Genomic DNA, 14,180 nt, shown 5'->3' with positions numbered 1-14,180 from the left:
TGGGAACTGAGTGAATTGTAGCCTTGGTCTCCGCACTCTCAGACCTGACCCTTTGTGCAAAGCTCAAAGATAGGTATTTGGTGACACACAGAAGGAAAAATAACCTGAGTCTAAAAAGAGATGCAGCCCTGTTGGAATGTAGAAAACACACTGATCCACTGGAAAGCAAAACAAGCAACCTGAGAGTAACCCGTTAGGGGTCCCACACCCTTGGCCCATGTCCTTGCCTACAAAAAGTCACATGAATCCAGGGAAATGCCCAAGCGCTAGAAGTGCTGTGACATCGTGTAACTCTGCCCTGACTCTACCTCCAGGCCAGCTCCCATCCAGTGTCCCTCTGTAAACATTAACAACCCAATGGGCTGATTGGTTGTTTCTTGCTCTCGGGATGTCCCACATTCACCCTTGAATGTGCATCGACTTTCTTAAGTAAGTCTCTGTCTACAACTGGCAGGGGCTGAAATTCCTTTCCACTGCATACACCAGGTCCCCACTTATCCTGAGTCAAAATTCCCCTCCCCAGGACCTCCTCTGCTGAAGAACCATGTGTGACTAATCTTGCTCTTCATCAGAGGGTGGGACCACCAACTGCTGACCCCTCCAGCTCCCTCCCAGCTCATACTCAGACTCCCTGATGGTTACTTAATCCTCTAAGCACATTTGTGACAGACTCCCTGTGTCTGCAACTGTCTTATGTGGCCTTCTCAACTGTCACCCTGGCAGGGTGTTCTCAGGTAGGCAGGAATATAGGGTTAAAAGTTAAGTTAGTGACTGTTAAAGGAAAAAGAATACATGATCTACCCTTACAATAACTGGCAGGTCCTGGGGGGCATTCTTTGTTTTAGACAAACCAGGAGAGCATCCAAGTGGTGCAAGCAGGTCTAAGCACAAGTGTTCCCCTGAAAGTCACCAAAACCCTCTTTTAAATTTACATGTTAAAAGATGAAACACAATTGTAGGCAGCTTTGGACCTCCTGAAAATTGGTCCAGGTGCAATGAGAGATTACTTTGAGGCTTATGAGGATGTTAATCCTTGATTCAAAATGCTCAGATGCTGTTCATAAGAGATAAGGAGAATGAGAAATCCCCAAGATAATGAGACCTAAGGAAAGGGAGTAAGAAAGAAGGCCCTGCACTGACAGCCTTCATGTCCCAAGACAAATGTTTTCAGGTGCCAGCTGCAGACAGGGAGGAGGTGTATTACTAATCAAGTAACAGTCTCTAGGAGGCATTAATCTCCTTCAAAGTAAATCCTCTCTGGGCACTGACCACAGAACCCCCCCCAACCGAAGAAAGTTCAAATTCCTGGATGCCCAAGACAACTGATATGCCCCCTAGACCACCCCTCAAAAATAACTTATATAAACCCAGTCTCTTTCTTTGTCCAGTGACTCATTTTCCATCAGGAAAGTGCCATTCATCTGTACATCCCCTGTTCCAGAGTGAGACTGTTTCTGAATAAACTAGCTGAGATAACTCTTGAGGTTTGGGTCCTGCCCAGTCTTCTTCTGCTAACAGTTCACCCTTTGATTTCCTTGTTACCCTGACTCTAGGGTAACCACCTTGCTATGAATCAACACAACAAATACTTCTTAATATAATATAAAGCTGCTCCCCCTCCATTTACACTGCAATCATTTCCCTGCCTCCCAACATCTTGTCAGTCTGTGAACATCCTAGCTAGCTATTGGTTCATCAGTCAGCCTGCAAGTATCCTTCTCCATTAGTAGTCCCATTAGCCCACGAAATTCAACTGCTTAAGGATAGCTCCCCCCATTTCTTATCTCTCTTTCTCTCCTCCTCGCTTTCATGCTCTCTCCTCCATTTCACTTTCTCTTGCACGTGGGCTCTTTCTCTCTCTTTTCCTCTCATTTTCTCTCTTACCCTGCAGGGAGACACTCTGTTTGCTTAATAAACCCTCTTATGTCAATTCCCATGTCCTGGTGTGGTTACTGGGTTCTTACATTGGTGCTGTGACTCCAATGGGCTCTTCCACTGTCTCTTAAGCAAGTGGAACCCCATCTGATGCCCCAGTGCCCCCCTGACATGGCCTCACCTTCCATTTGCCCAGATGCTCTGCTCTGCATTCATCACTGGACTTCAGATTGGTAAGTTCCCCAGGTGGGTTCCCCTAGGCTGACTTAATCACTTCTCTGCTGACCTGAAAAGCAACCATTGAGTGTCCAGGACCCTCGAGGCAGCTGAGGTGTGGGGGTACCCCCAGCCACGACTTTTATAGTTACGGCTGGTCCCCTTAGTCGGTCTCATCTGCCGGGTGGGTTCCTGATTTTATGGTGGAGATTCTCTCTCAGGGTTGAGGCCCCTCTTCATGCTCGCACTCGTCTCGAAAACCCTGACGTCAGGTCCTCAACTCTCTCAGCTTTTGCCCAGCACACAGACTGATGCTTGTGTGACGACACCATCGATTTGCTGCCTTCTCATCGCCAGCCGACTACTCTGGCCTCGGGATGCCCTGGCCACTAACTCAACTGTTTCATTCTCCACTATGGGATCTGGGTCCCCCATTCTAGCAGATTCACCCCTGGGATGTCTATTAGACAACTGTAGAATCCTTTACCTGACCCCTGGCTTAAAGCCATCAAAACTTAATGATATTTGGCCACAGTACCCTTTAGATAATCAATCCAAAATGGCCACGTAATGGCACATTACTGTGAGCGAGCGGGCAGATGGAAAAGGATTCCTTATCTTCAAGTCTCTTCTTTCTTGCTTCTTGGCTCTTCCTGCAAACTCAAATGCCTCCTTTGGCTTCTTCTCACCCTCTTAATCCCTCCTCCTTCAACTTCAACTCAGCTAACAAACCACCCTGATACCCGTCCGCTGTGACAGAGGCCCCTCTGGTCCCTGCTTCTCCATCTCCTTTGCCACCCAATCCTCCTGCCACGAGGTCCCACACACATATTCTAGTTCCCCTACAGGAGAGGGCCAGTGTGGAGGGAGTAACCAGCCCAACAGTCAGTGGCATGTCCCAGTAAGGAGTATGATAGAGCAGCCCCATTCCTCAAAGTAGTGGGAGATCATGTTTCACAATTTTCTGCATCCAAACCTGAATTGATTACTAAAATGCCCTAGGCATCAAGTTTCTGCTAGAACCTGTTATCTCAGCTCCTTTCAGATCTCAGTCATGGCTTACATTGAAATGTAAATGGAGGAAGCCAGAAGGTGCAGTGGGAGACCAGTCCGAAACCCAAGCAAAAAAAGTGTCCATTTTAAATTTCTCCTGGGCTGCAACAGAGAACACTCTATCTCTCCCTCTCACCTCTTCTCTCTGCCCTTCTCTTTCTCACTCTCTCAAGCTATAATTAATGGCCTTTATCATTTTTCTCCTAGGGCTCTTGTTTTTCTTAAATGCTATATTTTTTGAGCTCACAATTTTGATCCTACATACCTAGGTTAATGATATTTGATAAGTTCTTTTTATCCAGTTCTAGAGTTATTTTTGAACATCTGTTACATTGCAGTGGAGATAAACATTACAAGGCCTTTGCTTTTGTGTTAAATATAAGCACACATAAAATTAAAATTTAAAAAATGGATCCAAATCCTTTTAATTCACATGATTTTAAAAGGTTCAATTTAAATTGGATAAACTAATAGAAGTAAAATGTCTTTAAAATTAACTCTAGGTGGTCAAACTAATAAAATGTTGATGTTTATAAAATGTCTAACATCAATTTTTCTAGTACTTTTCTTCAGCAGGAAAGAGACGGCAAATGCTGTTTGGTACACTTGTCTGATAACTTGGGTTTTTTTATAATAAAATGAGTGAATTAGAGTTAACATGTATGGGATTACTCAAATGTGTTTGTTAGGGACATCTGATTAATTTACAAAGTTAAAATGCTAATTATTATTCCATTTTGTATTTTCCTTGTAAACTCTGTTGCCTGATTAATATCTTGCAGAAGTACTGCTTCAAGAGTGAACACCATAAATTAACTTGAAATAGTAAGCTATCACCTATAGGACAGATAATGTAGACCCCAATTAGATAAAAGGGGATAAATAACTGTAAACTCATTGACATTGGAATTAAAGCCCAACACTCTTACTTTATGAATGGTGAGACTGGCTTGCTGGATGGTTAAGATCAAACTTAGAGATTGAAATTAAATGCAGAGGCCAAGAAAAGCCAGTATATTACCCTCAAAGTCAGACTGAACCCAGGGAACAAGATGACTTTTCTAAGGAGCTTTGCAACTCTGGGTCACATGACCTCCCGATCAGAGAGGTTGATGGGACCACTACAGGATAAAAAAGCCAATCAGTGCATCTGCTGCAGAGGAGGGTCTGGAAAAAGGGAGACATCCCTGGTGCTTCCAAAGGAAGCCACCTCATGGAGAAGACCCTGCCTAATGAATGGCACTGTCTAAGAAGCTGCCCTTAAGTTCTCTATGAGTGACCCCTGTGGGAATTCAGCTGACTCTTTAACAGACAAGGACAGGTCAATTTGACCAGCTTGATCTTAGATACCTAGCAAAACAGTTAAAACCAAAATATAGTCATTCTTGGGCATTTAAAAGAAATAATACTTAAATGTAACTTAAGATGTACACTTGTGTTAGCCCACTAGAATAAAGACTGGAAGCTACAAAAGAGAGATTCTTAGGCAAATGTGCCTGATAACTATCAAGAGAAACTGCCAGAGCCATTAGTTTTAGTCAGTTTAAAGCCTACAGACACAGGTAGGCTTAATCTATGTTTGTTAGTAACAGAAGTATAGAGATCTCTACTAAATGTTGTGTTTACATTCCTGATAACCTGGACAATGTTAAAGTTCCCAAATAAAGGCCTTGTCCTCTCCAGCCTTTGTTAGACCTTGTTATGGGAACAACTTCTCAGTTCTTCCACCCCCTGGTGAGGACTTATTGACTTCTTTTATCTTCACAATATTCATTGGCATGTTCCAGATTCTGCAACATTTATCTTGTACTAATCTCATTTCAGTAGTCATGTCTTTTTGTTCTTCTCTCATAGAAGCACCCATCCCCAGATGCCTTTACAACCTGCTCTTCCCCAGCCAGACTTCTACCATGGACCCCTCGATTGACCCAATTTTTAAAAGGAAACTCTAAACTTCTTGCCCCACGCTGCCCCTTCCAGCTCGAAGAAGCCAGAGCGGTCGTCATCTCTCTTTCCCTATAGCAGTAAAGAGTTCCTAAAACTAGAGGGGTAAATGAAGCCAGAATTGGGGACAGGCAGTTAGTGTAGAAATAGGGGATCAGTCAGATTGAGGATATGAAGTCCATGAAAGCCATCTGCGGGAGAAGTCTGCTTTTACTTTTCTTTAATAAACCTTACTTTCTACTCTGTGCTTGCCTTGGCGTGCTTCTCTGGCATTATACATCAACATCTGAGAAGCAGAACTCGTCACCAGTAAACAGCAGTATCAGGGGGGCCTGTGGTAATTCAGGCTGATGTGGTGTAGACTGAAGAGTTTCTGAGGTGCACCCTCTGTGGTTACTCCTACAGTAGGAATGGAAGCCCCTAGTAGTGATAGTGGTGGAGTGGATTCCACTGACACTATTGAAATTGGCTATTACTTGAAAGTGATTCTGCTATTGGTCTTTCCATATGTGTTGAAGGGCCTTAAACACCTGTTGGATATGCACAAGGCCCTGGGCTTGATCTCCAGCAAAGGAAAATAGAAAGGAAGACAGATTATAATAATTGAAGTACTATGAAATAGGTACATTAATGTTTATAGCCACACAATTTACTATAGTCATTATGGAACCAATCTAGGTGCCTGTTGACAGATGAAGGGATAAAGAAAATGTGGAATATAAACACAATGGTGTTTTACTCAGCCATAATGATGAATGAAATTATGTCATTTACTGGTAAATAGATGGAACTAGAGAATATCATGCTAAGTGAAATAAGCCAAACTTGGAAAGTCAAGGGTCAAATGTTTTCTCTCATATGCAGAAGAAGCTAGAGAGACAAAATTAATTTTCATAAAGGGGGATCTCTTGAAATTAGTAGTAAAATCAGTAGAGTACAGGAAAGGGATGAAGGGGAAGGAAGGAGGGGTAGAAACAGGAATGAAATCCACCAACTGTGCTACATGCACGCAGGAATATTGCACAATGAATTCCAGCTTCATGCATAAGTATAATGTATCATATAAAAATAGATTAATAGAAGGGAGGCCATTAGGGAAGAGACAGGGAATGGGGTGGGGGAGGAGGAGGGAAACACTGGGAAAGGAATAAAGGACTTTACGTCGTGTTCAAGTGACCACGTCACAGTCACAATGAACCCATTGTTGTGTAGGATCATAATGCACTAAAAAGGACAAAAAAATACACAAAAAACAAATAAAAAATAAAAGGAGAATGGAGAGGAAAACCATGCTAGAAATAGTAATAAAAGGGGAAATGAGAAAGAAGAAAAGAGAAAAACTTCAATTAAAGAATTAGAAATTAAAATAAGATGAAAGGAAGAAAAATGAGAAATAAAAGATAAGATGGAGTGAAGAAAAGAAAAAGTCAAAAGTTCCTCCCAACCAAGGTGCTTGGAGACACTTCTCTGATCCACCACCAAACACTGGTCACAGCTGCAGCTGCAGGTGGCCCAGGCCTATAACCCAGCTACTCAGACGACCAGGCAGGAACATCGCAAGTTCAAGGCCAGCCTGAGCAACTTAGTGACCCTGTCTCAAAATAACACATAAAAACAGCTGAGGATATAGCTTGGTGTAGAGCACCCCTTGAGTCAAACCCCAGTACCAGGAAAAATAAATCAAATACAAGGATGTGTGAGTGTGGGCTTCTATATCCATGGTCTAGAGTGGAGATGTTTTGTATTAATATCAGCAGAGATAATGGTCAAAATATATAATTGATGGATTTAATTACAAATATTTAAGCATCATATAAATCAATCATCCTAGAAAATTAAAAGATATATTTATGATTTAAAAATAAAGATTTACAGGACTGGGGTTGTAGCTCAGTTGTAGAGCACTTACCTAGCACATGTGAGGCACTGGGTTCCATCCTCGGCAACACATAAAAATAAATAAATAAACAAAGATATTGGGTCCATCTAAAACTAAAAACATTAAAAAAAATAAAGATTTACAATCGTTATTATTAAAGTCTGGCAATGTGAATTAATTCAAGACATAAAAAGTAAATTTAAACCAATTTAGTCTGAAGTTGGAAAGGAAAGTCTTCTCTGAAGTAGGGATGCTTGGCTGACAGGAAGGAGGAGTCATGGTTAATTAGAGGTAGGAAAGAAAAAGGGAAGGAAGGAAGGAAAGAAGGAAGGAAGGAAGGAAGGAAGGAAGGAAGGAAGGAAGGAAGGAAGGAAGGAAGGAAGGAAGGGAGGGAGGGAGGGAGGGAGGGAGGGAGGGAGGGAGAGACATCTAGGCTGAGAAGAGAGAAGGTGTGGCTGTCCTGTCAGGTGGAGAGCTTACACAGGCAGGGGTTAGGAGAGGCCTGGGTGAAGGAGAGCAGGGTATGAGGGTCAGCAGGGACAGAGCTTGTGAGGCCCACAGCCTGGCTTTCTTTGGTTTTTCTTGATGTTGTCCTCATACTGGCAAACTTATATTTATTTGTGGACCTGAGTTTGTGACAGTTTTCTCTCATATTTCTTTACAGGAATTGACACTGTACCTCGCACCTAGTAGGTGTTCAACAAATGCTAACCTTAGTTGTGTAACAAAGATTAAGACCAGCATGTTGACTCTAGCACAAAAAAGAACTAGGACAATGAAGAGAAATCATAACAACAATCACAGCAGAAAAATGTCCTTGAGAAGATTGAGCAGCTAATGCTGTTCTTAACAGCCAGGCCAGAGTGTCCTCAGACATGAGGAAACCAGAAATAACTTCTGAACTCAATAAAAAGTGATTGTTGGAAAACCCCAGTAAATAGGAAATGCTATGATAAAATACTACTGATATTTGTGGTCAGCTCATGAACATAGTTAGAGAACATACTCAACTTTGATCATTCAGTATTCTCCTGGGAACTGAATTGTCCTGAGAACCAAACAACACAAATGATTATATGGTTATATATATAACCAGTGGCCACTGAAGTGAACAGATAATGACCATGCCGACAGCCACAATATGAAACTATTCAATGGTGTTATTAAGTCGGGTCTGACAGCAAGCCTAGGTAGATTACAAAAGAAACATCCAAAGACATTGAGCACAAAGGAGACATTACCTCATGCAGAATGGAACGTCAGTGAGCAGTTACAAATAAACTAATTGAAACAGGGAATCTCATAGGGGCCTGTCATTCATGGGGGAGCATGGAGAAGAGAGGAAGACTCTCCAGAAAGCACTACCTTCAAGGAATGGGCGCTTCTGACTTATTGGAAAAGGTTCTGAATTCCAAAAAATGAGAACAAGAAGCAGAATGAGAACTGGAAAAGATGATTCAGGGGGAAACAAAGTAACTTGCACGTACTTTAAAATGACCAATGGGGGGAAATTGGACAATATTCTAATCAGATATATAAAGGGACTGAAAGATTTTGTAAAATAATATTCCTACAAGATAGCACCCCAAGAAAAATGGAGGGACAGTGTGGCACAGGAGGAGGAGGGGAAATTAGCCAAACATTAAACTTCTCCCAGTAGATCCTTTCCCAGTAACAATGGGCCCTGAGGGGAAAAGGCAAACTTTCATCTCTTCCCAGGTTCATCCCCAGTCTCTCCACCAAAAGCAAACATTTTCCCCTTCCCAACCCCAGGGCATTTTGAAGGAAGCAGGCAAATACTGAAATGCTGGGCCCTGGACTTTGAACTTCCCCCATTGCAAATTAGCCCTACCTGGAGGCACAGCAAATATTGAAACTGTGGGAAACAATGGATTCCAGGGAAAGAAAAGCAATGGGCAAGATTTGAGTACTCATTCCTCAAGATCTGGACTCCTATCTCCCGAGAATGAGTTTCAACCTTTTTACAACTACCTTCCTAAGTTAAAGTTCTAACCTGTACAACTAGTCCCTGACTTTCCAAAACTGCATGTCTGCAGGCTCCAATGAAACTATAAAAACCAGACTCCTTCTGTAACCTGGGGGCCAGCTTCATACGCAGAAAATGGGCCCTACCATGCTGATCCATGCAGAATAAACCTCTCTGCAGAATAAAGGACAGCTTGCTGATCCAAGGTTTGCTTCCCATCTCCTATCTTTATCATTTGTAGGCTATGAGCTTAAAGTAACGAATGGGAGCAAATGGGGTAAGGTCTTCAATCAAGTCTGTATAGGGAAGAGAACGCCTTACAGCTAATTTCCAGACACTGGGGCCTTGGGCTTCTCTCTCCTGCTCAGTCCACTGCACTCTACTTAACGGAGTGCTACTTCTACCTTCACCTTCAATAAATCTGTACTTTGCCTGTTACCTGTGTGTATCTTGCTCAATTCTTTGTTCGGGACACCAAGGACCCGATCTGGGCACCCCAATGATAGCATAATCAACACAATTATGAAATGAGCACAGATTCAATAAGATATTTCCCCATAAAAGATTTATTAACTGCCAACAAGCACCTGAAAAGATACTCAATTAGTCATAGGGAAACACAAATCAAAAGCAAAATGAGATACTGCTTCACAGTCAATAGAAAACTTTATTTATGTGAAATTGAAGGTGACAAGTTTTGGAACCCATGTAAACATACCAGAACCTTCACACGATAAAATGGGAAACATGTCACCTACAACAAAAAGCAGTTTGTTGATTCCTCAAAAAGTTGAATATATCATTGCCTTATTACCTAGTGATTCACTCCTATGTATATATTACCCAAGCAACTGATAGCAATATAACCACAAATAATGCATACTTAGGCAAGCATCACAGAGTCATCTACATAAACACATCCTGGGATGTACTAGATGACCTCACCTTATGCAATCACCATCAAATATACAATCTGTCACCTACCAAAGCATTGGTATCTCAACGCACGACTGTACTCAAATAATAAATGTGCATGAATATCCATAGGTGGCACTGCTGTTCACAATACCAAAATGGTAGAAATTAAACAAAAGTCCAACAAAAGATCAAAAGTAAAGAGTGATGCATACATAAAAAAATGTTCAGCTACAGAAAGAAGATGAATAGTTAACATTAACTCCCCCCACCAAAAAAAAAAAAAAAAACAGAGGAGGAAGGAGAAAAGTTGTGAAGGAGGAAATGGGAGGAAAAAAGAAAACAAAGAGGAAGAAAGGACGATTTTGAAAGGATCACAAAGAACGAAGCAGGTGTCAGGGTTATCCAAGGCATGATATCACCATGAATCACAGGAGCACACTGCTTTCAAAGGCAGACTCCAGTCTTCTCATTCAAAATCCAACCATTGTCGTTACAAAAACTAAGATAGCAAAGGTAGGGGCTTGTGCTCAGTGCAGACTTTCTCATGTGCTCCTGAAAGGGCATCTTCCCTTCAGAAATCATGTGAGTGAGAGAAAATGTGTCAAAGAACTCTTTGCAGGATAAGTAAAATCAAACATAAATCAACAAGCACAGGACAGACCTGGAAAGCACTCTGGTGATTTTCATTCCATTTCTTCCAGGGAAAATGAGAATATGTTCAAGTTCAGGTAAAGAACAGTAACATTCAAGCAATAAGTTCTGAGAAAACCATGACAGCCCTTGATATGAAGTTCTCCAATATTTTTCAATTTCACTTATTAGTACATTATAGTTATACATAATATTGTCATCAGTTTTGATATGATTACATAAGCATGGAATATAATTTGCTCTAATATAGTTCCCAATATTTCCTCTTTCCTTTCCATCATCCCTCTTCCTATTCATTGTCCTCCACTTTCCTGGTCTCCTTCTATTTATCTTATAGTTTTTTTTTTTTAATTTTTATTAGTGGCTAATAGATATACATAAAGGTAAAATTCACTGTGGTATATTTATAATGTACATAGGATAGTTTGATTAATTTCATTCCACCATTTTCCCTTATCCCTTCTTTATGTAAAATAGGAAATTTCGGAAACTGCCTATAAGAAATTTTACCAATTGTGATACTTTCTTGACCATGTATATGGAAGAAAATTGAAAAGAGATTAGTAAGGGAGTTAGTTGTTGTGGAGAAATATACACAAAAATGCACATAAGTGAAGTCATAGAAGATATTAAGTTTATGTTTTTTAGGAACAACAAAAAAAAGAGAGCCTAGATATTCATGTTCATTACTTGCATTATGGAATAGACTCTCCATTTGGTTCTGAGGTTAGTGATCCATTAGGGACAAGAGACTGCTTGCTAAGAAGCCTCCCCAGGGCATCCTTCATGTCCTTGTTCCTCAGGCTGTAGATGAAGGGGTTCAGCATGGGGGTGACCACAGTGTACATCACTGAGGTGATCATGGTTCTCTGGGAAGAATGAGTCACAGCAAAACTGAGGTAATCTACAAGTCCTGTTCCATAGAACAAGAAGACCACACAGAGGTGAGACGCACAGGTAGAAAATGCTTTATACTTGCTCTCAATGGAAGATATCCTCATTAGTGAGGAGACAATCTGAGAGTAAGAGAAGAGGATCCCAGTCATAGGAAACATACCTAGCAGGGCAGTTGACACATACAGAAAGATATTATTGATAAGGATATCAGAGGTGGCCACGCTGAGAAGCTGAGCCAGTCCACAGAAGAAATGTGTGATTTCAGTGCCAGGGGAGAAAGTCAATCGCTGTATCAGTAGAATATCAATCAGGGAGACCCAGAACATGAGGAACCAAGACAGAATAACCAGGAGGACACAGAACCAGGGATACATGATGACTGTGTAGTTCAGGGGGTGACAGATGGCTACAAAACGGTCATAGGCCATCATGGTCAGTAGGAAATTATCCATTCCAGCAAATGTATTCAAAAAATATGCCTGAGTCAGGCACTCTATGTAGGAGATGTCTTTCTTCTCTGCCTGGATGTTCACCAGCATCTTTGGGACCATGGTGGAGATGAAGCAGATGTCAACCAAGGACAGGTTGGAGAGGAAGAAGTACATGGGTGTGTGGAGGTGGGAGTCAGAGCTGATGGCCAGGATGATGAGCAGGTTCCCAAGCACTGTGACCAGGTACATGGACAGGAACAGTCCAAAGAGGAGGGGCTATAGGGCTGGATCATCTGAGAGGCCCAGGAGGAGGAATTCTGACACATGTGTGCAGTTTTCTGCTTCCATGGAGCTGATGTATCTTCTGGAGAAAGAGGCAAATGCAGTGTTCACAGAAAAGCCAACAGGCATCTCAGGAAAAGTTTTCTCCTTACAATATCACCCTTGGACATCATTCATCCTGTGTTGGGTCCTGCCAATGACTGACTCACTTAGACAAGTCACACACCATTTTCAGTTAATGTGTAAAATTGTCTTGATCTCTTCAGGTTAGAAGAAATCTCCATCTTTTTACCACTCACTCACTCCTGGACATCAACTTTTTTTCTAAACTGTGTGAAGACATTTTAGGATCTGCTCCTGGTAATACTAATACTTATTCATTTGCATAGCCCCAAAACAGTGATTAAACATAGATTTTTAAATCCAAGAAACATTTATTCTGTGACTTGACACTTCATAGGTTTGTGAGGATTAATTCCCATGACATAATATTTTTCTTATGAAATGTGTAATTACTATTACTACGTTTTTGAGATTTGAAAGTACCTTGTGGACAGTAGAATATCAATAAGTTATTATTGTCATATTGATATGATATTTTCATTGTTAAGCTCCTCTTTTATGATGGTTATTTAGAAATTGGCATCTTGACTTCCCTTAATATGAATTTGGTTTATCAACACACCATCAATGTGGGGTTTTTTCTGTTTGTTTTAATGTTTTTATTAGTGCATTATAGTTACACCTAAGGTGGGGCTCATTTTGGCATATTCATAAATGCATATGATATAATGTGTTCTTTCTTTCCCCAGTACTTCCCCTTTCCCTTCCTTTTTCTCTCCCCCCATGTCATAGTTACACATAATGTGGGACTCACTGTGATATAGTCTTACAGACATAGGGCATAATTGGGTCAATTTCATACCACTCTTACTCCCCTTTCTCATCCTTCTTCCTCATCCTTGACCCTCTTCCTCTACTTTTCTGTTCTCCCTCCAATTTTCATGAGATTCCTCCTTTCATCTGAGACAAAACATTTGACCCTTGGCTTTATGCATCTGTGTGTTCTTGAGAAAAATATTTAGACTCTCTTCAATGCATATCCTTTATCTCTGTGGTAAGAATCATAAATATTTGCTACATGGTATGATTGGACAGTGAAATCAAAAGAGATAATGCATGTAATTGTTCTACTGTGATTTCTGTAACATTATTAATATTCATTAACACTAAATATTTCCTACGTATGCGCTTTCTGTGGGGTGGGGGATACTGGGGATTAATCTTGGGGGTGTTCAAGCACTGAGCCACATCCCCATCCTTTTTATTTAGAGACCAGCTCTAGCTAAGTTGCTTAGGGTCTTGCTAAGTTGCTGAGGTTGGCTTTGAATTCCTGATTCTCCTGCCTCAGCCTCCCAAGCCGCTGGCATTACAGGTATGTGCCCAGCTGAGCTTTTGTTCTTAAACATCACAATACATGGCTACTGTTTGTCAATGCCCCTCTTAACTGGGGCAGCCGTGAAGGTTGAAATTCTAATCCACATTAATACGACATCTGTGTTGTCTCTTTTAACTGCACAGAGCACTTGAAACTAATGACGCTCACGAAGGCTGCCTTCAGGGAACACTCGCCAGGTGAAGTATTCCTAAAGGAGGAAACACTGTGCGGACCAGAGAGGAGGAAAGAAAAGCACACCACCATTAAATTCAAGTACCAAGCCTGTGTAGGGGTGCACGCTTGTAACCCAGTGTTGGCTGGCACCCAGGGTGACTGTACTTAGGCTCCCTCACTGAGGCTTTTGGGGCTATGATTTTAGTATGCACCCAAGGTCATAAACCCTGATTCAGCTTACATACTCAAGGTCATAAACATTTGCTGGTGAGCATGCATCCACCCATGTAACCTCCTGACCCTGTGCCTTCTTGGTCTAGTCTGAATATAAAAAAGGTCTATGGAAGTGGCCGGGGGTGGGAGGGCTGCTGTCACCTCTGAATGTGGTCTGTCTACTATCCCAACTGTCCCCGGGATCTTCCCTCAACTGCCAGA

At 41.5% G+C, this 14,180-nt stretch overlaps 1 protein-coding gene across 1 annotated transcript in view; it reads right to left on the bottom strand.

Annotated features, from left to right (window-relative positions):
* The window catches only part of LOC306646381 (uncharacterized protein), a gene marked incomplete at its 3' end in the record, with an annotated part of 42,686 nt that extends 30,451 nt beyond the window's left edge, over positions 1-12,235 (bottom strand). Inside the window, 2 exon segments of the mRNA XM_079115031.1 lie at positions 11,284-12,127; positions 12,131-12,235. Coding sequence (XP_078971157.1) covers positions 11,284-12,127; positions 12,131-12,199 — 913 coding nt within the window. The 5' untranslated portion in view covers positions 12,200-12,235.
* Positions 12,236-14,180: the final 1,945 nt, after the last annotated feature.

The sequence above is a fragment of the Sciurus vulgaris genome, assembly GCF_902686455.1.
Source record: "Sciurus vulgaris genome assembly, chromosome: 16".
Lineage (NCBI taxonomy): Eukaryota > Metazoa > Chordata > Mammalia > Rodentia > Sciuridae > Sciurus > Sciurus vulgaris.
This window is presented reverse-complemented; position numbering and strand designations above follow the sequence as displayed.